This window comes from Amblyraja radiata, chromosome 21, assembly GCF_010909765.2.
Source record: "Amblyraja radiata isolate CabotCenter1 chromosome 21, sAmbRad1.1.pri, whole genome shotgun sequence".
Lineage (NCBI taxonomy): Eukaryota > Metazoa > Chordata > Chondrichthyes > Rajiformes > Rajidae > Amblyraja > Amblyraja radiata.
Window position 1 is genome coordinate 14372132 of NC_045976.1, and position 26502 is coordinate 14398633.

The 26502-nt window shown below is 48.4% G+C and overlaps 1 protein-coding gene across 5 annotated transcripts in view; it reads right to left on the bottom strand.

The window, feature by feature from the left end:
• The window catches only part of cpne8 (copine 8), a 213452-nt gene that overhangs the window by 135678 nt on the left and 51272 nt on the right, over positions 1 to 26502 (bottom strand). For all 5 annotated transcript variants that reach the window (XR_004415211.1, XM_033039602.1, XM_033039601.1 and 2 more), the window contains exon 2: positions 6750 to 6790. Coding sequence is in view for 2 of the 5 variants with exons in the window: in XM_033039602.1 (XP_032895493.1) it covers positions 6750 to 6790 (41 nt within the window). In the remaining 3 variants the exon portion in view is untranslated. The remainder of the gene's footprint in view (positions 1 to 6749; positions 6791 to 26502) is intronic.

Sequence of the window (26502 nt, forward strand, 5' to 3'; positions counted from 1 at the left end):
TTTTCAACCAGTCTCTGGCCCAGTCCACTGTTCCACCCTGTCTGAAGTCCGCAACCATAGTCCCCTTGCCCAAAAAACCCCACATTTCCAGCCTCAACGACTACCGGCCAGTCGCACTCACACCAGTGGTGATGAAGTGTTTTGAAAAACTGGTCCGGGGTCACATCACATCACTCCTGCCCCGAAGCTTTGACCCCCACCAGTTTGCGTACAGAGCGAATAGATCTACAGAGGACGCTGTAGCCACAGCTCTCCATGCTGCACTGTCCCACCTGGAGCAGCGGGGGAGCTACGTGCGGATGCTCTTTGTGGACTACAGCTCTGCCTTTAATACCATCCTTCCCCACAAACTGGTGGACAAACTGGGGGACTTGGGACTTCCACACTCCACCTGCATGTGGATAAATAGCTTCCTGTCGGGTCGCAGCCAGAGAGTCAGAGTGGGCCATCACACATCCACGGCCCTCAGCCTCAGTACCGGCTCTCCACAGGGCTGCGTGCTGAGCCCCCTGCTCTACACCATCTACACACATGACTGCATCCCCGCCCACCACAGCAACACCATTGTCAAATTTGCGGATGACACTACGGTGGTGGGACTCATCTCCGGGGGGGACGAGTACGCCTACCGGGATGAGGTGGAGCAGCTGACAGTGTGGTGTGGAGTAAATAACCTGCTCCTTAACACCTTAAAGACCAAGGAGATAATAATAGACTTCAGGAAGAATAAAACGGACATGGTACCATTAATTATCAGAGGGGACTGTGTGGAGAGGGTGGCGGATTTCCGCTTCCTGGGAATCCATATTGAGGAGGACCTGACGTGGAGCGTGAACACCTCTGCGCTGCTGAAAAAGGTCCAGCAGAGACTGCACTTCCTGAGGGTGCTCAGGAAGAATAACATCACTCAGAGACTGTTGCTGTCCTTTTATCGGTGCTCCATTGAGAGCCTCCTAACATACTGTGTATGCGTATGGTATACCAGCTGCACAGCGGCTCAGAGGAAAGCGCTCCAGAGGGCCATTGACAATGCCCAGAGGATTGTCGGATGCCCTCTCCTTACCTTGGAGGACTTACACAGTTCCCGCTGCATCAAAAAATCCCAGAGTATTATAAAGGACATTTCCCACCCCGGACACTCCCTGTTTGAACTGTTACCGTCAGGCAGACGGTACAGATCTACAAGGACAAGGACAAACAGACTTAAAAACAGTTTTTACCCCACTGCTATAAAGGCACTAAATGTAGCCGCCAAGGAACGCAGGGGCGATACATACATACATGAAATCGACAGAAGGATGTAGGGCTGGGTGTTTATGCGTGCTATTTTTATGATATTTATTTTAGTTGTTTATCTTTTTAAATATTTTACCTTGTATGTATCGTTAGCTTTTAGAAATGTTTGAATGATGCACTGACTGGCTGACATTTTACAATTTCGTTGTACATGGTTCATGTTACAATGACAATAAAGAAACTATTCTATTCTATTCTATTCTAAACCTCTCCGATCCATGTACCTGTGCAAGTGTCTTTTAAAAGATGTAATCGTATCTGCCGCAACTACCTCCCTTGGCAGCACATTCTGCCCTCTGAATTAGAACATAAAACATTGAACAGTATAGCACAAGAACAGGCCCTTCCACAATGTCTGTGCCAAACATGATGCCAAGACAAGATGCACATCATTTATATCTCTCCATTCCCTGTATATCTATGTTCCTATCCAAAAGTCTCTTAAATGCTGCCATCATATCTGCCTCAACCATCACCCCCACCAGCACATTCCTGGCACTCACCACCCTCAGTGCAAGCATCCCCTGTAAACCTTGCACCTCTCACCTTAAAACTATGCCCTGGCTCTAGCATTTGATTTTTCCATCCTATCCATGCCTCTCATAATTTAGGTCTCCCGGCAACCTCTGACGTTCCAGAAAAAATAATCCATGTCTGCCCAACCTCTCACTGGAGCTAATACCCTCTAATCCAGGCATAATTCTGGTAAACCTCCTCTGCACCATTTCCTAAGCCTCTACATCCTTTCTGTGACGTGGCAATCATAGATGCACACAATACTCAGTTCTATTGCTGATTCAAAGCTTTAAAAAGAAGAATGTCAGAGACGACAGTTTTCAATTATGAGCAAACAATGGATAGGCTGGGGTTGTTTCCTTTCATTTAAATCTTCCCTCAAGTCAGTCTACGAGATCATTTAGAGTCCAGTGACCTATTTCCCTTTGCAGAGATGTTAATGTAGGAACAAATTTTACAGATATTCCTTGAATACAAATGTTTGATTTATGAGCTTTTGCAATCATGCCATTATTGGGATCTTGGCTCTGATTTACAATATCTTTTTTGCTATAATTAATAGCACTCCGCTCTCCACCTAAACGAATACACAATCCCAAATAACATGCAATGTATTTCACTCAGCCTTATTAAGCTCATGACATTTTATTTAAGTTTAGTTTAGTTTAGAGATACAGCGCGGAAACAGGTCTTTCACCCCACCAAGTCCACACCGTCCAGCAATCCACATACACTTACACTATCCTACACACACTACGGACAATTTACACTTATACCAAGCCAATTAATCTACAAACCTGTACGTCCTTGGAATGTGGGAGCAAAACCGAAGATCTCGGAGAAAACTCACACAGTCATGGGGAGAACTGCAAGTGCTGTAAGGCAACAACTCTACCGTTGCACCTTCGTGCCACCCTAACTAAACATTTTCCTGGAATGTATCCATTTTGTAATTGTCAAATTATTTTAATGAATTATAGAATTAAGGGTCAGTTACAAGAAAAAAAATTATCCTAAAGGATTTGGAAGACAATGTTTCTGGGGATGACTAAAGGCAGAAATACATTCCAGATTTTAAAAGTATTTGGAAAAGCATTAGACTGGAAAATGCATTAGAGTGATGAAATGCAAGATAGTTTTCCTTCTCAGCTACACGAACATCATAGAAATTACATTTGTCTATGCTGGACGATCTTCATGTTTCTATGACATCAAACCCATCACCTAGTATCTAAAATCAAGAGAGGGATTGATAGGGTAGACAGGGTGGAAATGTCCAACACTAGAGAGTATAGCCATAAGGCGAGAGGAGAAAAATTTACTGGAGATGTGAAGGGCAGCTTTTTTTTTACACCGAGAGTAGTGGGGGCCTGGAGCGCTTTGCCAGGGTGGTCGTGGAGGCAGATATGATAGTTGCATTTAAGAAGCTTTGAGATAGACATATGGAAGTACAGGGAATCACAATATGGATCACGTACATCAACTCGGCATCATGTTTGGCGCAAGCATTGTCAGCCGAAGGGCAAGTTCCTGAGCTGTACAATTCTAATTTCTATGTTCTGTGTATGTGCAGGACAGAGGGGTGGACATCTGCCTTGTCAGTTTATACGAAAAGAAAGTATTTGACAGGATACCGCACACATCCATAATGGACATGCTAAAATGGAAAAAGCCCAATTTTGCCCATTCTCTTCCAAATGGGAGTGAACCTTATTTTGAATAATTCCCTACAGTAGTTTCCCTACCACTGACTTGAGGCTAGCTGGCCTACAGTTCCCTGGACTCTCTCCTTTCTTAAATAGAGAAACAATATTGGCCACTCTTCAGTCCTCTAAGACCTCGCCTGTGCTAGAGTAGTTCCTCGCCTGTGCTAGAGTCATGACATCCTATGGGTGGCACAGTGGCGCAGCGGCAGAGTTGCTGCCTCCATGTATATATCTAAAATGTATATGTGAGTATATGTATATATACGCACACTGAACTTTTTTTTCTTGTTTATTATATTGTTTACAGTGTACCGTAAGGACGTAGTTGCGGTTTATCGAGGAGTCACATGTGAGGTACTCATCGATGATGGAATAGTAAAAACCCCATTCCCTAAAGAATGAGAACATCTGGGATGTCCCAGTGTGGAATACCTCATCTTGGATGCACATACGGCGAAGACGGAGGAATTGGGAATAGGGGACAGAGTCTTTACAGGAAGCAGGGCTCTGCCAACATGGATGAGGCCCTCACAGGTGTCTCCTCCGCCCTTGCTCCCCCTCCCCCGAGTCATAACATGGACAGAGTCCCCCTAGTCCTTACCTATTCATCCCATCAGCCATTGCATACAACACATAATCCTCCAACGTATTTGCCACCTCCAACGGCATCCGACCACTAGCCACATCTTCCCATCTCTACCCCTTTCCACCTTCCGCAGAGACCGTTCCCTCCGCAACTCCCTGGTTAACTTATCCCAAACCACCCCCTCCCCCAGGTTCCTTCCATGCAACCGCCTGTCCCTATACCTCCTCCCTCGACTCTGCCAGGGACCCTGAGAGTCCTTTCAGGTTAGGCAGAGGTTCTCTTGCGCCTCCTCCAACCTCATCATCTATTTCCATTGTTCAAGGTGTGAACTTCTATACATCAGCGAGACGAAATGTAGACTGGGCGATCGTTCCGTTGAACACCTTTGCTTAGTCCACCTGGACCTACCTCATCTCCGGTTTCTAAACACTTTAATTCTCATTCCCATTCCCACCCTGACCTTTCTGTCGTAGGCCTCCTTCATTGTCCGAGTGAGGCCAAATGCAAATTGGAGGATCAGCATCTCATATTTTGCTTGGGCTGCTTACAACCCAGTGGTATCATTTTTGATTTCTCTAACTTCAATTAACCCCTGCATTCCCTCTCCCTCCCCCATTCATTTGTTCTACATCTCACTACATCACCGTCTATATGTCTCATTTCCCTTTCCCCTGACTATCAGTCTGAAGAAAGGTCTCGACCCGAAACGTCACCTATTCCTTTTTTCCATAGATGCTGTCTGACCCGCTGAGTTACTCCAGCTTTTTGTATCTATCTTTGATTTAAACCAGTAATTACAGTTCCTTCCTACACATACCTACTTCAGAGAATACAGACATATTATACTTACTCTTCCTGGAGAGAAAAGCCTTTGAGCATCCTAGCTAACCATAATTTCCAAGCCCAGTTGTGCTGGAAAATGCTTGCTCCAAATCAAGTGGCAATTACCTTGCAGATTAGCACCAGTTGATTTAGTTTCCTTCAGTTCAACCTTGGAACAAAGACCCAAGATTTATGAATGAAACAGAAGCACTGTGTCTCAATGCTTCTTATTTGTTGATAACAATCACCAACTAATGTTTGCTTTTATCGTGTGCAACTCCAGTCGATCAGTTTGCAATGGCAATTCATCTGGTAAACAAGTTCATAATTAAAGTATCGCAAATACTCAAGGTGGGAATTAAGACCCACAGAAGGGAGGGTCAGCAGAGGAAGCCACTAAAGGGCCTGTCCCACTTGGGCCGTCACTTGCGCGACAGTGACGGTCGTGCGACGGCACCGTGATCGTCGCGCGCGTCATCATGCGCTCACACAGCCATCTGGAGCACGTGACATCATTCACTCTGGAGAGAAGCATTGGATGATGTTTTGGGTCGAGACTCTTCTTCAGTCTGAAAGAAGGGTCTTGACCCGAAACGTCATCCATTCCTTCTCTCCAGAGATGCTGCTGAGTTACTCCTGCATTTTGTGTCTATCTTAAATTTTCTTGGCCCCGCTCTGGGAGTAGGAGTGGGGGCGGATCCGGATCGGCAATGGCCGTGAGCCCCAGGGTGAGTTCGACGATCGTTTGCCTGCTTCTGCTGCTGTTGGAGGTGAGACGTTGCGTCGCGCCAGGGTCTTGGGCCTGCCCCAGTTTGGCCGTCAGTTACGCGACAGGCCGGTGGCAGGCGAAGATATCGTGCAGGACGAAATCCACACACCTCCACACCACTCCATGCGGCCATCCCCGCGCTACCCACACGCTACCCACGTGCTACCCATACGCTAGCAGGTCACGTAAATGCCTGGGACAGGCCCTTAAGAAGTAGAATATTAAGAACATAGAATAGTACAGCACATGAACAGGCACTGGCCAACAACTAATTTATTCTCCCTACTCCATATCCATATTAACATCCATCTCTCCATCCCCTGTATATCCATGTGCTTATTTAAAAGCAAATGTATTTATCTTATCTGCCTCCAAAACCACCACTGGCAGCACATTTCAAGCAACCATCACTTCAAGGCAAGCATACCATATGCCTTGGTTACCACTCTATCTACTTGCATTGCCTCTTTCAGGGAAGCCAGAGGTACTAAAGATTATGTTGCCTCCTTATAAAGCAGCATTGCTGAGCTTTGCATTCTAGGTAAGGGTGCTTCCATTGGGCTGCTGAGCCTCCACCATTTGTTTCCTACAGAATGGATCAAGTGCAGGGAGAGGATATTAATTGTTGGCCGAAGAGCCATGTTTACAGCACTGAAGATCTGCCTCAACGTTGTAGACCATTGATAGCGATGCTCGCAGCACACATTTTGCTCCCACTTCTCGCTTTCCATGTTTTAGCCAATCTATTATCCATTCAGTTATTTATCCCGACTCCATTTCAACAGCATTTATTATGCACCTTTCATGTGATTCTATTCAAATAACAGAATAACTTAAATGCATCCAACTTCTCTTTTTAATTTCAGAAGAAATTTGAAAAATATGTATTAAAGGATAAAAAAAATACATTCCTTCTTAAAGATCATTACTTTTAAGAAAGTGAATTTGTTTATCATGCTACTAATAGTGGGACATGTCTTTGTGTATCATGAATACATTAGCTTTTATGTACCTCATCCAAACAGACAGAAAACTGAAATCTCCAGTTACTTACGTGGGTCTGACTTAGAAAATGTATCTCGGTCCAAAAGTTTCCTGTGGAGAAACAAAACGTCTCATTAAATACAAAGTTCTTTTTTCATATTTAAATAGTCAAAAAAAGAACATCCCGTCAATTCTCCTGAGCTTCAAGCACTTATGCATGGAATTCTGCTTTAAATTATGGTCTCAATGTATTTGAACTTTACATCCCTAAAGGCGAGTTTTCAGACAAACCACCAGACAGACCCATTATTGGTTCACAAAGCATACTTTCTTTCGCCTACACAGGCCTTAGCAAGATCTTTTAGCTTGGTGAACTAAAAATATTCATGGAAAATTGAAATGTTAGGGATCACATAAAGATGGAAATTAAACTGAAAATACAAGTCAGATCAACATGGGTAGTGTTATAGAGCAGAGGGATCTATGAGTGCAAGTACAGAGTTCCTTGAAAGTGACATCACAGGTACATAGGGTATGTACAAGAAGACTTTTGGCACATTGGCCTTTGTCAGTCAGGTTATGGGTATAGAAATTGGGAGGTCATGTTGCAGTTGTTTAAGATGGCGGTGCAACCAAACACAGGCACGTGGGACTAGTGTAGATGAGACATCTTGATCAGCATGGGCATATTGGGTGAAAGAGTCTGTTTCCATCCTACATGATCCGATGAGTCCAATGAGAGACTAATTAGTTTAATACAGAGAGTTTAATACAAAAGAAGCAGAGGTGTATTTTGGGAAGTCAGACCAGGGCAGGTCCTACACAATGAATGGTAGGGCTCTGGGGAGTATTGTGGAGCTGAAGGATATAGGAGTGCAGGTACATAGTTCCTTGAAATTGGCGTCACAGATAGATAGGATGGTCAAGAAGGCTTTCAGCACAGTGGCCTTCAACCATCAGAGTATTGAGTATTGAAGTTGTGAGGTCATGTTACAGTGGTTCAAGAAATTGGTGAGGCCACATTTAGAGTATTCTGTTCAATTTTGGTCACCCTGTTTTCACAAATCAAAAGATTTAGGAGGATGTTGCCAGGACTTGAGCTATAGGTAAAGGTTGAGCAGGCTAGGACTTTATTCCCTGGAGTGCAGGAGGATGAGGGGTGATCTTATATAAATGTTTAAGATCAAGAGAGGAATGGATAGTGGAATTGCACAGAGTCATTTACCACGAGTAGGGTAATCAAGAACCAGATGACATACTGTAGGTTGAAGATGAAAAATTAAGGGTAAAGATTTCTTATGAACCTGTGGGGCAACTTTTTTTATACAAAGGTGGTAGGTATTTGGAACAAGCTGCTGGATACAAATCAAGAAGGTATTTATTTCATTAGTCTGGCGTAGTTTCCAGTCATAGTTTACTGGTCAAGTAGTAACAAGATTTGGCAGCAAGTCATATACAGATTTGATTATTTTATAAATATAATTAGCGAGGTCACCGGATTCAAATCACAGCATTTAAATATTCATGGAGAATAGGAATAGGTGATGTTTCGGGTCAGAATCTTTCTTCAGACCCGACCCGAAATGTCACCTATTCCTTTTCTCCAGAGATGCTGCCTGACCCACTGAGTTATTCCAGTATGTTGTGTCTATCTTTGGTGTAAACCAACATCTACAGTTCCTTCCTAAACAGATATTTCATATTTGTCACTGGTCTCTAATGATGCAACACTTTCAAGATATTATGTATTGAATATACATACATTCATACAAGATGAGACTTTTAGTTATATGTATACTAGACCAAGTGGGACCCATTGGGCCCCGTTCCCCCAATGCAATATTCCACCACTCACCCGTTCCCCCAACGCAACCCGTTCCACCAATGCAATATTCCACCACTCACCCATAGCCCCCAACTGCACAGGCAAGGCTCATTTCCCCTCATCCCCCAACACTCCCTCCCCCTCCTCTTCACCCTCCCTCTTCTCTCCCCTCTCCTCCTCCCCTCCTCCACTCCCTCCCACAAGGATGAGAGGGAATTTTATTGAAACGTATGATTATTAAGGATTTGGACAGGCTAGAGGTGGTAAACATGTTCCCGATGTTGGAGGAGTCCAGAACCAGGGGCCATAGTTTAAGAATAAGGGGTAAGCCATTTAGAACGGAGATAAGGAAAAACGTTATCTCCCTCACCTCTCCCTTCCCTCACCTCTCCTCTCCCCTACCCTCAGTCTCTCTCCATCCCTCCATAACCCCTCTCCCCTCTCTACCCCCCACCTCTCCCTTTATCTCCCTGCTCCCCCACTCCTCACCTTTCCCCTATCCCCCCCACTAAACATAATGTTAGAATAACATTTCGCCTCATCCCCTCCCCCACTCCCTCCCTCCCCTTACAACAATGTAACAAATCTCTTATTGCACAGGGTGGAACACTGTTGAAGGGCAGTTTATGTAAATGAGATCCCATTGTGACATCATACGCTGCTGACTGCCGGTGGAACACTGCTGAGGGGAAGTATATGTAAATTATATCCCATTGTGACGTCATTGCTGCTAACTGCCACTGAAACTTCAAGTGATTTTTTTCTCAAACTGGAATTTGTAAAGCTAAAATGTGAATAGAATGTAAAATGTAACATCATTCTGAACTAAACTTGATTAAAAAAACACAGCACATGACAATTGTGAGTAAGGTGGTCCAGAAATTGTAGCGCTATCGTGTGCCGTTTTGGCGTATTCCGGGAGCACTTGGGCACACACGCACACAGACAGACAGAATCACTAGCAAAATGAGAGTTTTACTAATATATACTGGACCAAGTGGGACCCGTTGGGCATCGTTCCCCCAATGCAATATTCCACCACTCATCCGTTCCACCAACACAACCCATTTCCACCACTCACCCATTCCCTCAATGCAACCCGTTCCCCCAACACAATATTCCATCACTCACCCATGGCCCCAACTGCACAGATGCGGCTGATGTTTTTAAAGTTTAAATTTTTTAAATGAAACCTCACTTTGGGGGCGGCGGCGGTGCTCCACAGAGCCAATCAATTGTCCCCACGTGGGGGGGGGGCAGCATCAGCGCTGACCTCCCCCTCATCCCACAACCACCACAAGGAAAGTTCTGGAAATGAAACCTCTCCCCTATTCCAGCCTCCCCACAATGAAAACCCCCACATGGACGTCTTCCCCATCCCACCCCCCCCCCCCCCCCGCCCCCCATGGTGGGTTTTCATTGTGGGGGGGGGGGGGGTGCGGCGGCGGTGCTGACCTCCACCCCATCCCCCATCCCCCCCCACCCCCCACAAGGAAAGTTCTGGAAATGAAATCTCCCCGCTATTATACCCCCCACAACAAAAACCCTCACCCACCATACCACCCCTCCACAAGGAAATGAAACATCTCCCCTATTCCAACCCCTCTCCACAATGAAAACCCCCATGTGGACGTCTTCCCCATCCCACCCCCACAAGGAAAATTCTGGAATTCATTTTTATAATGGAAAGCTCGCCCCAAGAATCTGATTTAAATGGATTTTTTTTTAAATCTCACTCCCTCCTTATCCTCTTGAGGTGGAAGCTGCTGGTCCCATTGTAATGCCATTGTGGGCTGGAAGACTGTTCATGGGCAGGTCCCATTGTGAAGTCATAGCTCAAACTGCCATAGCTGAATCTTACTCAAACTGGATTTTGGAAACTTAAAAATGTGATAACCTGTAAAATATAACATCAATCTGAATGAAACTTGTTGACTAACACACGACAGGACAATTATGAGTAAGGTGGTGCAAAAAGCTTTAGCACCATCGTGTACCGTTTTGGCGTCATTTCAGGATCTCACATGCACTCATGCAGATCCAAACAAGATGAGAGTTTTAGTAACATACTAGACCAAGTGCAGACCCGTTGGGTCTGTTTCCTCAACGGCGTTTGCGGGGGGGGGGGGGGGAGAGGGGAGGGAGGGGAGAGGAGGAGGAGGAAACGGGATAGATTTGGGAGGGAAAGGAGAGCGGGGTAGGCGGTGAGAGATGGGGAGAGAGATGTGGGGGAGGGGGGATGGGGAAGATGGGGAGGAGGGAGGGAGGGGGAGAGGGGTGGGGGAGAGAGGGGAAAGAGTGAGGAGGGAGAGTGGAGGGGAAGGGGGAGAAAAGTGGAAGTGTGGGGAGGGAGGAGGAGAGGGGTAGGGGGAGTGATGGAAGAGGGACAGAGGGATAGGGGGAAGGGGGTGGGGGGGAGAGGGAAGGGGGTGGGGTAGAGAGGGAAGGGGGGTGGGGGAGAGAGGGATGGGAGAGGGAGAGGGGTGAGGAGAGGGAGAGGGGGAGGAGAGAAGGGAGAGAGAAGTGGAAGAGTGGGGAGGGAGGGAGGGGTAGAGGGGTAGCGGGAGTGGAGGAAGAGAGACGGGGGAGTGGTGGAAGAGGGACAGAGGGGTAGGGGAAGGGGTGGGGGAGAGAGGGGAAGAGAGAGGGGTGGGGGTGGGAGAGGCATGGGGTAAGGGGATAGAAGTGGAAGAGTGGGGAGGGAGGGGTAGGGGGAGTGGTGAAAGAGGGGTAGGGGGAAGGGGGTGGTGGTAGAGAGGGAAGGGGGGTGGGGGAGAGAGGGATGGGTGGGAGAGGGAGAGGGGTGAGGAGGGAAACATAGAAGCATAGAAATTAAGTGCAGGAGTAGGCCATTCGGCCCTTCGAGCCTGCACCACCATTCAATATGATCATGGCTGATCATCCAACTCAGTATCCTGTATCTGCCTTCTCTCCATACCCCCTGATCCCTTTAGCCACAAGGGCCACATCTAACTCCCTCTTAAATATAGCCAATGAACTGGCCTCAACTACCTTCTGTGGCAGAGAGTTCCAGAGACTCACCACTATCTGTGTGAAAAATGTTTTCCTCATCTCAGTACTAAAGGATTTCCCCTTTATCCTTAAACTGTGACCCGCTTGTCCTGGACTTCCCCAACATCGGGAAAAATCTTCCTGCATCAGACAAATGCAAGTCAGGACTTTTCACTTCACAAGCAAAGTCAGAATGACGGTTAGTGAAGAATTCGAATATTCGCTGAGCGTTTAGATGCTGCGCGCGCCTCCTGCACCAAAGGGGGGGGGGGGGGTGGGGGAGCGTGTGTCGTCACACACAAAGATCTTGTAGCGGAGAGCTCCGCTATAAGATCTTTGGTCACATACTAAGCACGCGCCTCCATAAACAGATGAGCGTCTTCTTGAATGGAGAGCGCGTGGCCGCCTCCACAAACAGTCACACACACTGTGGACCCGCCCCCACAAAAAATATTGTGTGAGGAAGGGGAGGAGGAGGGTGGAGAGGGAGAGGGGGAGGGGGGGGGGAGAAGAAGAGGGGGAGGAGAGGATGGGGGAGAGAGGTGAAGGGGGGGTGGAGGGGTTGGAGCGGGCGTGCATGAGTCGAGAGAAGAGAGAAGGGCAGAGCGAGAGAGGCTGGTACAACAACAAAAAAGCTGGATAAACTCAGCGGGTGCAGCAGCATCTATGGACCGAAGGAAAAGGGCAACGTTTTTGGCCGAAACCCTTCTTCCGAGTTTCGGCCAAAAACGTTGACCATTCAATTCGCTCCATAGATGCTGCCGCACCCGCTGAGTTTATCCAGCTTTTTTTATGTCTACCTTCGATTTTCCAGCATCTGTAGTTCCTTCTTAAAGACAGAGACTGTGCACGGTAAGGGAATGAGGAGGGAGAGGGGGAAGAGTGTGGAGGGAGGGGGAGAGTGGGATGGGAGGGGGAGAGGGGGGGGGGAGGAGAGGGGAAAGAGTGTGGGGGGGGGGTAGGGGGGGGGAGAGAAGTGGAAGAGTAGGGAGGGAGAGAGGGGGAGAGGGGTAGCAGGAGTGGTGGAAGAGGGACAGGGGGAGTGGTGGAAGAGGGACAGAGGGGTAGGGGAAGGGGTGGGGGAGAGAGGGGAAGGGAGGGGGAGACAGGGCTGGAGGAGGGAGAGGGGTGGGGTAAGGGGAGAGAAGTGGGAGAGGGAGGGGTAGGGGGAGTGGTGGAAGAGGGACAGAGGGGAAGGGGGTGGGGAGAGAGGGAAGGGGGTGGGGTAGAGAGGGAAGGGGTGGGGGAGAGAGGGTTGGAAGAGGGGTGAGGAGAGGGAGAGGGGGAGGAGAGAAGGGGGAGAGAAGTGGAAGAGTGGGGAGGGAGGGAGGGGTAGCGGGAGTGGTGGAAGAGGGACAGAGGGGTAGGGAAAGGGGTGGGACAGGGAGGGGAAGAGAGAGGGGTGAGGGAGGGAGAGGGGTGGGGTAAGGGGAGAGAAGTGGAAGAGTGGGGAGGGAGGGGTAGAGGGACTGGTGGAAGGGGGACAGAGGGGTAGGGGAAGGGGGCGGGGGGAGAGAGGGAAGGGGGTGGGGTAGAACGGGAAGGGGGGTGGGGGAGAGAGTGATGGGTGGGAGAGGGAGAGGGGTGACGAGAGGGAAACATAGAAACATAGAAATTAAGTGCAGGAGTAGGCTATTTGTCCCTTCGAGCCTGCACCACCATTCAATATGATCATGGCTGATCATCCAACTCAGTATCATGTACCTGCCTTCTCTCCATACCCCCTGATCCCTTTAGCCACAGGGGCCACATCTAACTCCCTCTTAAATAGAGCCAATGAACAGGCCTCAACTACCTTCTGTGCCAGTGAATTCCAGAGATTCACCACTCTCTGTGTGAAAAATGTTTTTCTCATCTCGGTCGTAAAAGATTTACCCCTTATCCTTAAACTGTGACCCCTTGTTCTGGACTTCCCCAACATCTGGAACAATCTTCCTGCATCTAGCCTGTCCAACCCCTTAAGAATGTTGTAAGTTTCTATAAGATACCCCCTCCATCTTCTAAAATCTTGCGAGTACAAACCGAGTCTGGGGCTGATTCTATGGGTGAGATCCCAGTTTTTTTTTAAATATTTGGTGGTGGAAGGGGGGGGGGGGGATTTGATTAAAAATGTGTACATAAACACGACGAAATGTAATCAGGAGTTTCTATAAGATCCCCCCCCCCAAACTTCTAAAATCTAGCGAGTACAAGCCGAGTCTATCCAGTCTTTCTTCATATGAAAGTCCTGACATTCCAGGAATCAGTCTGGTGAACCTTCTCTGTACTCCCTCTATGGCAACAATGTATTTGAGCATTGGGCATTGTGACATCACACGATGGAACGTTCACCATTGGCTCGGGCTCCTGTAAAGGCATATGTAAATGAATCCATTCAGATTGGACATATGTGAGCATTGGGCATTGTGACATCACACGATGGAACGTTCACCAGGGGCTGGGGCTGGTGCTGCTTCTATGGGTGAGAAGCCAGTTTATTTTTGAAATATTGGGGGGGAAGGATTTGATTAAAAACGTGTACTTAAACACGACGAAATGTAATGAGGAGCGGATACTTAGAAAGAAAAGTGAAATCTCTACCGAAATGGAAAAGATGTCGGCGATTCTGCGTCTGGTTTCGGAGTTGCAGTGAATCAAAGGCAGAAATGCAGTCGGAAGCCGTACATGTAAATGGATCCATTCCGATTGGACATCTGCGAGCATTGGGCATTGTGATTGGACATCTGCGAGCATTGGGCATTGTGACATCACACGGTGGGAACGAATCAAAAGGCAGAAAGGCAGCCGGACGGACGGCAGGCGACAGGCACAGACTTTTATATAATAGATAGATAGATAGATAGACTAGACCAAGTGGGATCCTTTGGGTCCCTGTCACACGGGAGGGCTGGTCCCCAAACGCAATATTCCACCAATCACCCATAGCCCCCAACTGCGCAGGCGTGGCTGACGGATTCCCGTTGAGACGCCAGAGATTCCCGTTGTGACACGAGTCATGGCAACCCTCCCCAACTGTGTCTAACCATCCCTCTTCCTACCCCAATCCTCCTCCATTCCCCCTCATCCCCCAGCACTCTCTCCCCCTCCTCTTGACCCTCCCTCTTATTTCCCCTCTCCTCCTCCCCTCCCCCACTCCCTTCCTCACCTCTCCCCCCCTCTCCTTTCCCCTACCCTCAGACACTCCCTACCTTCAGTCAACCTCCCTCCCTCCATAACCCCTCTCCCCTCCCTACCCCTCTGACCCATTGGGCCCGTTCCCCCAACGCAATATTCCACCACTCAATTATAGGCCCCAACTGCGCAAGCGCGGCTCATTTCCCCTCTTCCCCAATACTCACTCCCCTTCCGCTTCACTCTCCCTCTTCTCTCCCCTGTCCCTCCCACTCCTTTTCCCTACCCTCAGTCACTCCCTACCCTCCTTCCATAACCCCTCTCCCCTCCATAACCCCTCTCCCCTCCATAACCCCCTTGACATCATTGTCAGGTGGAAGTTGCTGTTTGTTTTAATGTAAATGAGATCCCATTGTGATGTAATTGGAGGGTGGAGCACTGCTGATTGGCAGTTTAACTAAATGAGATCCCATTGTGATGTCATACCCTGCTAACTGCTACTGCTAGTTCGAGTGAATTTTCTAAACGTGGGGTTTTGTAAAGTTTAAAATGTAAATAACTTGCAAAATATAACATTAAACTGAACGAAACTTGATTAAAAAAAAAACACAACACAGGACAATTGTGAGTAAGGTTGTCCAAAAATTGTAGCGCTATTGTGTACCACTTTGGCGGGAGTACATGGGCACGCACGCACACAGATGCACAGAATCACAAACAAGATGAGTGTTTTACTTATATACTAGACCAAGTGGGGCCCATTGGGGGGGGGCTCACACGGGAGGGCTAATCTCCGAATGCAATATTCAACCACTCACCCATAGCTCCCAATTGCGCAGGCGCGGCTGAGGGGTTCCCGTTGTGACATAGAAGATGGAGGCATTACTGTGCAAGCTAGATTCCACCACTCACCCGTTCCCCCAATGCAAGCCGTACCCCCAATGCAATATTGCACCACTCACGCATAGCTCCAAACTACGCAGGCGCGGCTCATTTCTCCTCATCCCCCAGCACTCCCTCCTCTTCATCCCCCTCTTCAATCCCCAGAGAGGGAGGGGGTGGAGAGGGAGGGGTGGTAGAGAAGGAGGTGTGGCAGAGAGGGAGGGGGGTAGAGAGGGAGGGAGAAGGAGGGGGATAGAGAGGAAGAGGGAGGGAGTAGGGGGGAGAGGGAGGGAGTAGGGGGGAGAGGGAGGGTAGAGGGAGGGGGAGGGGGGTCAAGAGGGAGAGGCACAGAGAGGGTGGGGGATAGAGAGAGGGAAGGGGGGGGGATAGAGGAAGAAGGAGGAGGTAGAGGGTGAGGGGTAGAGGGAGAGGGAGGGGGTAGATTTGGGGGAAGGGAGGGTAGAGAGGGAGAGGGCAATGAAGGAGGTGGGGGATAGAGACGGAGGGGGTAGAGAGGGAGGGGGAAACGAGGGAGGGTGGGCAGAGAGAGAGAGGGAGTAGAGAGGGAGGGTAGAGGAAGGGGGAGGATGGGTAGAGAGAGAGTAGGGGGTGAGAGGGAGAGAAGAGCGGGAGGGGGTGGAGAGGGAAGGGGGTAGAGGGTGGGGGGTAGAGTTGGGGGAGGGAGGGTAGCGAGGGAGAGGCCGAGGGTGGGAGAGGGAGGGGGGGTCAGGAGGGAGGGGGTAAAGAGGGACAGGGGTAGAGAGGGAGAGGGGTAGAGAGGGACGGGGGTAGAGAGGGACGGGAGTGGAGATGGAGGGGGGTGGAGATGGAGGGGGGTGGAGATGGAGATGGAGGGGTGTGGAGTGGGGGGGGGGAGGGTGAAAGAGGGAGAAGGAGGGGGTAGAGAAGGATGGGATAGAGTGTGGGGGGAGGGAGGGTAGAGAGGGAGAGGGCGAGGGAGGGAGTGGGCGCTCGAGAGGGTGGGAGAGTAGATAGAGAGGGGGCAACTCCCTCTCCCCCCCCCCCCATCTCCCACTACCACCCCACTCCCCACCCTATCTCCCTCCTCCTCATTTCCCTCATCCTCCTGCTGTCACTCCCATTCCCTGCCCCTGGACCCACCCAGGCCGTAGAGCAGTGCCAGGGCCTGGAACTCAGCCTGGTTCTCGTACTCGGCCCGGCCCTGACTTGGTTCCAGCGGTGGGGGGTTTTTCGGCCCCTGGCTCGGCTCTCACTCCAGCTGGAGCACCAGGCTCGGCTCCAGCCAGGGCCCGTGGCACCACCCTCGCCACCAGGTGTCAGGCGTCGGCAGCAGTCGCCACGCGAGTGAGCTGGAGTGCCCCTCTCTCCCGGCGTGTCCCATCCTGCCTGGCGAGCGCATTGTGACATCACTGGTGTGCGTTGGAGTGCCCCTCCCTCCCCGAGTGACCTGGCCTGCCTTGCGAGTCCATTGTGACATCACTCGGAGGGGTTTTCGGAAATGGATGAGTTTTCTGGGGTTTTTTTACTTTAAATTATTAAAAGTGTGGAAATATAGGTGGGAATGTGACGGGGTGATGTTTATCGGCTCGACGAGAAAAATGTGAGTAGAATGTGTGAAAATGGGAAGGCTATGGCCTAGCGTTTGGAAGAAAATAGGAAAATAGAAATTGGCGCACACACACATACAGCCACAAACAAGTCGAAGAGTTTCAGTAATAGTATAGATTGATAGATAATTTAGATTATTCAGTGAATACATTGATTCGAATTTTAAGCACTTCCAGCAAGGTTAACAACTATTGACCAACCTAGTATATCCTGAGACAGTGGTGGGTCTTGCTGAAATGGCACACAATGTTGTGAAGACACTCCTGCAGAGCCCTTTGATAGATTTTGCATCAGCAAACATGAAGTAGTATTAACATGCATCACACATGGTGAATTATTCTCTGCCATTTTGCTACTAGTTTTTTTTCCAATTACATCTTCCTTTCTCATTAAAAAAATAGTTATTTTTCATTGTTAGAAGTGAACTAACTTTCATCTTGATCACATGAATCAGAATTAAATCCTTATTTATCTGATCTAGATTTAAGAAAATAAAAATACCTTTCTTCACAGAAAATGTTTAGACTACAGCCTCTCAACTCTCATCAACAATATTGCCTGTCATTCATACAACATTACATCAGGGCTGCCAACATTGGGTGAGAGTTGAGAGTGAGAAATTGCGAGGGAGCGTAGCGACCGAGGGGGGGGGGAGGGTGTGGGCGGGGATGTTCCCCCTCCAATAGTAGGCTCCGGAGGCGGCACCAACGCCCCCACTCACCCGGTCCGCTCCTGGCTCCGGGCCGGGGTTAAACTCCATGGGGTGTGGACAGAGCGGTCGACGGACATAGAGCCGCTGGAGGTGAGGGTGGGAGGTGTGTGCTGTGCCTCAGGGGGGAAGGGGGAGGGGGGTTGGTGCTGGGACCACCGCCGCCGTGTCTCACCTATCACACCATCTGCATGGGAGAAACTAAACTACTTTTGTTCCCCCCCAAAATCATCCCACAGGCCAGTAGTTTGATAGCCCTGCTTTAAACCAATCCCCTCTAGTGCTTGAATCACATATCCTGGGAAAAAGACTATGCATGCACCTGATATTCCCCTCATGGTTTTTACTCACCTCTAAAACAATTTTTACTTTATTTTGAACTTTCAGCACCCGCAGATATTTGAGCGTGAGAAATTTTGTGATCAGCGTGAGAGCATGAGAATTTTGTGAAATGCGTGAGAGTTGGCAGTCCTGCTAATAATGCAAACATTTTATGCAAGTTCCAATTGTTTGGACAAAAATCACTTATTACTGCTTTATAACAGTTAAGTTACTTTAAGACCATTTCAGAAATGATGGCACTCAACAAACAATCAACTAACAAATTAAAGCAAACTAAAAATAAATAACATGTTCTCTTTCCTGACTCGACCTCATAAGTACTTTAACGCTGTTAAATTAAAGGGATATTAATCTCAAGAATCAAAATGGGGAAAGTGGGGGCAATTTTGCTTAAATGGTCATTCTAAGCCCATTCAGATCTTCATAGAGTGAGTTATTCAACATGTACGTGCTGGCCCAATTTGTCCATAATGATCAAGTTGGCATTCTGCGTGCCCAGGGACTGGCTGCTGTTCCCAGATCAGCTCGCGTCCCAGGGACTGGCTGCAGTTCTCAGGTCGGCTCGCCTGCCCCGACCCTGCGAAAACAAATTGAAAAAAAACGTGGTTTTTCGGGTTACGGGCCGGATTCAGCCCGTGTGCCGTAGGTTGCCGAACCCTGTCCTAGATGTTTGGCCTCATTGTGGTCCTCCCCATGTTTTACAACCGATTCACCTGGTTAGTTTTATCTCCGGCTGCTTCATGTTGTCGGCGGCTGCACATCCAACCAAGAAAGAAGAGAAGAGAAGAGATGCGACGTCACTCACAGCCGCCAACTGACGCGCTTCCCCAGACTGCACAGATCTTTGTGATATGGCGCAAAAAAACAAACTGTGCAGGGACTGAAGACAGCATGAAAATTCTGTCATCAGCGTGAGAATTGGCTGAAATGCGTGACTCTCACGCTAAAAGCGTGAGAGTTGGCAGCCCTGTCTAAGGCCAGGATGTGACAACAGACGCACAGGGAGACACATACACAAAGGAAGACCCACACACACACACACAGGGAGACACACACACACAGGGAGACACACAGAGACACGCACACACACACAGGGAGACACACACAGGGAGGCACACACACACACAAACAAACACACACACACACCAACACACACAAACACACACACAAACACAAAACAACAAACACAAACAGGGAAACAGATAACACACACCTTTCCTTCCCCCCCTCAATCCTAAAAGGAAGAAAGAGGGAAGAAAAAACAACCACATCCCCTCTTGACGACCCCTCCATCTCTTCCTCACCCTCCCTCTTTTTCCTCATGCTTCCTCTTTCTCCCCTTTCTCCTTCCCTTCCTTCATCCCCTTTCTACATTCCCTCCCCCTGTCACTCTTTGCCTCCATCCCTCCCTCTTTTTCTTTCTCTCTCTCTCTCTCTTTCTCCCCTCCCTCTCTTTCCCGGGCCGCCCAATGGGGAGTCTGGCGGGCACAGTGTAGCGTGGATTGGCGGCGCTGGCGCTGCCGTGTGAGTTGAAGGGCAGGAGGGAGGGAGCGAGTGAGGTTGCCGCGGCAGCCGGAAGCGCAGCGCTCGCAGACGGCGCACAAAAGCGCTGACACCCGCTGCCCGGGACCGACGCGCTTCCCCAATCCGTGATCGCTGTCATGTGGCGCAAAGAGACAAACTGTGCAGCAAAGATCTGTGCAGCTATATAGCTCCGCTATAGGATCTTTGCTGTGCAGGGACTGAAGACAGCGTGAGAATTCTGTCTTCAGCGTGAGGGCGTGAGAATTGGCTGAAATGCGTGAGTGTCACGCTCAAAGCGTGAGAGTTGGCAGCCCTGCATTACATTATAGAAGCAGCAGCATACTATTGTAGTTATCAATGTGACTCACAGCTCAGAAATAGGTCCTTCAGTCCACTCAGCCACTATTAAGCACCCATCTAGAATAATCCTATTTTATTCTCCCACAATCCCATTAAATTCCCCCAGATTCCAACCCTCACCGAGACACTCTGAACAATTTACAGGAGCCAATGAAGTTTCACACTACACACGACCCCACTGTGTCTCAGAGCCAGACCTGGTGTTACAATCCCACTGCTGCTGCTCAACCCTGATAGGTCATTCCCCTCATCAATATCCAAAGTGGTACAGCTGTTTTGTAGGGGAATGGTCGCGTGGAATTCCTACTCTCTTTCCTGGTGCTCACCCAGCTGTTCTCTGTCTGCACCTTAGATACAAAGCATGCTGGCAATCCATTACAAATACAGCAAACAAAGTTAATTTACTCAGAAGTGTAAAATAATTTACTTTCCCTTTTGCTTCTTAAGCGGCCTTTTCACGGGGCGACTTGACGCAAGAGTTAACCGGAGTTTAACATCGTGGGAACCTCGTGCGATAACAGTGCGGCATTCGTGGACCACCGTGGACCACCGTAGCGCTAACGGCAGGTCATCGTGTAACTTGGTCACTCGGGAGAAAATTCAAGAAAGTTTGAATTTCTCCAAGATTGACTTGTACACTTGTGGTTGAGTATTGCAACATTATATGAACGTAGTGGCCAGTGCGATATCCGTAATAACTCTTGCGGGTACCGTGGGAACTCCTGCGAACGGTGAACCCGGAAGCTGGACAGAGGGGACAGAAGGTGAGTAAAAATTATCTTCTGTGGGATTGAATTTAAAAAATAAATAAAAATAAAGATTTGCATCCGCATATGGACATCAACTTATTCATGAGTTATGTTAATGAGATTCAAGAAAATAACTATATACTTTAAAAGGGACTTTAAAAGGGACTTTACTGAAAGGTTACGCATTTTTATGGTCCGTGAGAAATTTTTCACATGTACTTCTTTGAGAGATACAGGTCGGAGTCCTCGGGTCCAGGGGTCCGGAATGCTACCAATCAATGTTGTACAGAGACCCGTGTAAGGAGTGAACTGCACATGCTGGTTTAAACCGAAGACAGACACAAAAAGCTGGAGTAACTCAGCGAGTCAAGCAGCATCTCTGGAGAAAAATAGCTGATGTTTCGGGACGAGACACATCTTCAGACTCAATTCCGATTAGGCTGTCTGAAGAAGGGTTCCGATTCAAATCGTCACCTATTCTTTTTCTCCAGAGATGCTGCCTGACCCGCTGACTTACTCCAGCTTTTTATGTTTTTCTTCCCAGATCGGACTTACCTGCTGAGTTACACCAACATTTTGTGTCCTTCTGTGCGTATTAACCAGCATTAACCAGCGTCTGCAGTTCCTTTAGACATTACCTAACTTCAGATTTTAGAGATATAGCGCGTGGGAACTCCTGCGAACGGTAAACCCGGAAGCTGGACAGAGGGGACAGAAGGTGAGTAAAACAGGTGGTCTCAATATCGACAAGGGAACATGTGTCCTTCGAGGACGTCCCACCTAATTGTCATTGTTGGATAATCTTTTTAACAGGAACACTTGCAGAGATGGCTCCCAGAAAATCTCAAAGAAAGGGGGTAAAGCGTGTCAGAGATGTTTTTGCCATGTTGCGCTATTCAGTTTCTATATTGTTTCAGTTTCTATATCTATATTGTTGCTCTATTCAGTTTCCCAGGGGGTCGGGACGGGACTGGAGTTGGGAGGGAAAGGTGGGGGAGTCGATGGAGAGGAGGGGGAGACAGATGGGGGTGTCTTCATTTACTGGCGGCGGGTGTCTGTCACTGAAACAGGCAGGTGAGATTTCACATCCACCTTGTGTGTGCCTCTCTCTCTCTCTCCCTCCCTCTTACACAGGTGGAGAGACTCTGCCTCTGTGAGTGTACGTCTCTTTCTCCCCCTCTCCCACACACAGTAAGACCGAGGTAATGTGCTCAGTCCATCTGTGTCTCCCACATACACAGTAAAATATGTCTCCAAATGAGCCAATTCAACCAAGGGAGGATATATATAGTGTGTGAAAAATAAAGTTACATCATTTGTGTCACGTGTAGTTCACGATGTTCATTCAAGATTTAACGCGAAAGCTCGGGAAACGGACAAGTCACTCGCACAAATAACAGACATGCCGAGTACCGTGGGAACTCTTTATCTACCCCCGTTATATCGTGCGAGACTCGTGCTGGACCACGACCTCTTCACTCTGGTGACATCTTGCGTCAACTCACCCCGTGAAAAGGCCCCATCAATGGTCTAGATTCAATGGGGTCTCATATTGTCCAAAAGCCTTGATCGGGCCTGGGAAAACCAATATTTCTCCACATAAAGTCCACATTGAGCGCAGTGACAGATGTGGCACGTAGAACTACAGATGCCCGAAACATCAAACAGCTGAGCGCCAAAGGTTCAATTGGAACTGTCAGCAAAACTCAGTAAGATATTGCCTGGCACTAATTGATCAGCCATTGCTGACAGCAAAATCCAATGTAAATATTACTTCAGTAATATTTACTCATTATAAGTAGTATAGCAGATGGCCAATGTTAAAGAATGACCAAATAAAAACTTCAATTATAATGAACTTCTCCATAGCTTTGACACCTGAATACAATGTGCTTCTAGGTAATTAGTAAATGCATGGATAAAGTATTAATTAGGATTAACACTTCATATGAAGCTACATGTTTACACAGTAAATATTTCATTCCAGATCCAGTAATGGTTGAAAACAGACTCCTTTGGGTATCCCTTGGGCTTTGAATCCTTCAATGATCACATTACCCTCCTTACTACTCATGCAAACATCGACTCTTTTTTGGAAGCAGCGCAATTTACAAACTGAAAAATAACAGGCACATGGTTTTCATTTGTTGACAGAATCATTTTCAGGGCAGCATTTTTTAAAGGGAGCCTTAAAGAGGCGAAGGTAAGTATGAAGGTAGATAAAAATGCTGGAGAAACCCAGCGGGTGAGGCAGCATCTATGGAGCGAAGGAAAAGGTGGCGTTTTGGGTCGAGACCCTTCTTCAGACTGATGTGGGGGTGGTGGGGGCGGGAAGAAGAAGAGACGGAGACAGTGTCTGTGTGGGAGCTGGGAATGGGAGGGGAAACAGGGAGAAAGCAAGGATTACCTGAAATTGTAGAAGTTAATGTTCATACCGATGGGGTGTAAACTACCCAAGCAAAATATGAGGTGCTGCTCCTCCAATTTACGGTGGGAATCACTCTGGCCATGGAGGAGGCCCTGGCCAGAAAGCGCTGATTGTCTGAAGAAGGATTTCGGCCCGAAACATTGCCTATTTCCTTCGCTCCATAGATGCTGCTGCACCCGCTGGGTTTCTCCAGCACTTTTGTCTACCAGGCCAGAAAGGTCGGATTCGGAATGGGAGGGGGAGTTGAAGAGGGGTTAGAATAAAGGGTGCAAGGTAAAGTACAAGATCAATAGGAGGACTGCCTTGAAGCAGTTTACCAATAGGAGCGTGCTGTGAAGTACACAGGTGTGTTCCCCTGTGTATCCTCTCTCCCATCACGGATGGGGCATGTTGGTCGGCATGAGCATATTTGGGCTAGTTAACAGGCATTATAGGAACCGATATGTAGGGAGATTGCAGAGCTAAAAGAAAAATAGGATTGCTAAAGTATGAGATTTAAACCGCTCTAATATGGGCTCTAAAGGCTTAGATTGGCTGGAATTTATTGAGCGTGTTCAGGAAATTTTCCTCAGACAATATAGAGGTGATGCTACCAGGGTGAGGGCAAAGCTTGAGCTACTCTTGGTAAATAAGGCAGGGCCAGTGCCTGAAGTGTCAGTGGGCGAACCCTTTGGAACCAGTGATCATAGATTTATTAGATTTTAAATAATTATTATGGAAAATGAGAGAACTGGGCCACCAAGTTGTAAATTGGGGCAAGGCAAATTTTGAAAGTATTAGATAGGAACTTACAAATAAAGATATTTGCGAGCAAAGAGGCATCTGGAAATTGGGAAGGTTTTAAAACTCAGATACGAGAGTTCAAGGTCTGCATGTTCCTGTTAAAGTGAACAGTCAAAAGATTTAGCTTAGTTTTAGTTTAGAAGATTCAGCATGGAAGCGAGCTCACGAAGTCCATGCTAACCATCGATCACCTGTACATTAGTTCTATGTTCTCCCACTTTCACTTCCAACACACATGAGGCAATTTACAGGAGCCAATTAACCTATCCTACATGTCTTTGGAGTGTGGGAGGAAAGCAGAGCACGTGGAAAAAACCTTCATGGTCAGGTGGAGAGCGTACAGACTCTGCACAGACAACACAAGATCGAATCAGGGTCTGGTACTGTGAGGTAGCAACTCTACTGCTATGCCACTGTATTGGTCTTAGTTATAGTGAGGCTCTGATAGTGAGGCTCTGGTCAGAAAAAAATGAGGCATGGGTCTTGTACAAGGTGCTGGGATCAAGTGACTCCTTATGTGTGTATGGATACAGGAGTATACTGAAGAAGGAAATTGTAGATGGTTTATGCATGCAACCTATAATGTAGCTACCTCAATACCACTAACCACGCCTTAGTTATCCCAGTATAATTGTGATATCTTCCCCTTGCTCCTCCCCTGGTTCCAGTACGCCTGAAGACTAGATGCAGTCAGTACTGGGACGTGCCTTACATGTGCCTTTATTAAATACTCAGTAAAGTTACAAGTGTGACAGACTTGACTTCTTTACATGGTGTCGGCAAGTTAAACGCACGCCTCCTGTTCATCGGGTTTTATTTGCTCCTAGTTTTACCAGTGTTTAAATCCCCTCCACGCCATGGCATTCTCGTGCCGCAAGCCCTCGCCCCTTGTCTTTGATGCTGACATTGCGGAGCGATGGGCTACTTTGTGCTGGACTACAACCACTTCATCAATATCGTGCACCGGAATCACCCTGATGCGGTCAAAGCCTCAATCCTGCTGAACCTTGCCGGTCCTGATGCTATGAGGCGAGCTCAGACTTATCAGCAAGCTGCGCAGACACTTTGCTACCTTCGGGTCCCCGGTCCGCTTACAGACCGACAACGGCCGTCAGTTCACCAGCTTTGCACCACTATACCAGCAGCCCTGAGTACCCGCAGAGCAACGGACTGGCCGAGCGAGCTGTCCGCAGTGCCAAGAATTTACTCGAGCAGTCTCTTCTCTCCAATTGTGATTTTTACCTGGGTCTACTCAACCTCCGCAACATCTCTCAAGACCCTACCATGCGATCCTCTGCCCAGCGCCTGATGTCCCGCGTGCTGCGCCCACCGATGCCGATCGCACAACAATCCCTGATACCCAAGGTCCTCGAGCCTGCCGCCGTTCAGCAACGGATCGATCACAAAGATGAGGTACAGCGCCGCTCTCACGACAAGTCCTGCCGCCCGCTCTCACCACAGCTGCCTGGCCAGGTCGTCCGCATGCAGACAGCCACCGGATACTCCCCACTCACGACCGTTGTTGGTGTGGACGACTCCCCGAGATCTTACCTGGTGGACTTTGATGGAGCTGTCTACCGTCAGAGCCGTCAGCACCTGTTGTCCGTTAACGAGCCGCAGCCTCCTCCTGCGGCTCCTTACGCTCCTCCATTGTGCTTCCAGCCTGCTATTACTAATTACCCTGCTGCTCCCTGCATGCCCCAGTCCATTCGCTTGCCGCGTTCTCCTCCTTCTGCGCTTCCTGGATTTGGGCGGATAATTTCCTCCCCTGCTCATTCTCCTTCTCCTCCTCCTGGATCCCCCGTGCCAGTTGGGTCCCCTCCCGCATTCCCGGTTGGGTCTCCTCCTGCTTTCTCCTTCCCGCCTGCTACAGCTCCGCCTCCTCTTCTATCTGGTGGGGAGGGTGATGGTGCTATACGCACACGCTCGGGTCGGGTTGTCAAGCCTCCTGTCCGCTACGGTGATTTCACCTAAATTTGCATGTGTTGTATAATCACACTGCCACTGTTCTAACTTCATTTTTAGATTTCTAAGGGAAAGGATGTAGATGATTTATGCATGCAACCTATAATGTAGCTACCTCAATACCACTAACCACGCCTTAGTTATCCCAGTATAAATGTGATATCTTCCCCTTGCTCTTCCCCTGGTTCCAGTACGCCTGAAGACTAGATGCAGTCAGTACTGGGACGTGCCTGACATGTGCCTTTATTAAATACTCAGTAAAGTTACAAGTGTGACAGACTTGACTTCTTTACAGAAATCCAGAGGGCAAAAAGAGGACATGAGGTAGCATTGGCAGAGAAGATTAAGGAGAATCAGAGAACTTAGATGGACAAGGCCTGAAGAGGGATAGTCATCATGGTTTTGTACCTGGGAGGTTGTATCTCACAAATCGGATTCAGTTTTTTGAAGATGTGACCAAAAAGGTTGATGATGACAGAGCTGCAGACATTGTATAAATGGATTTCAGTAAGGCATTCAACAAGGTTCCGCATGGATGGCTGC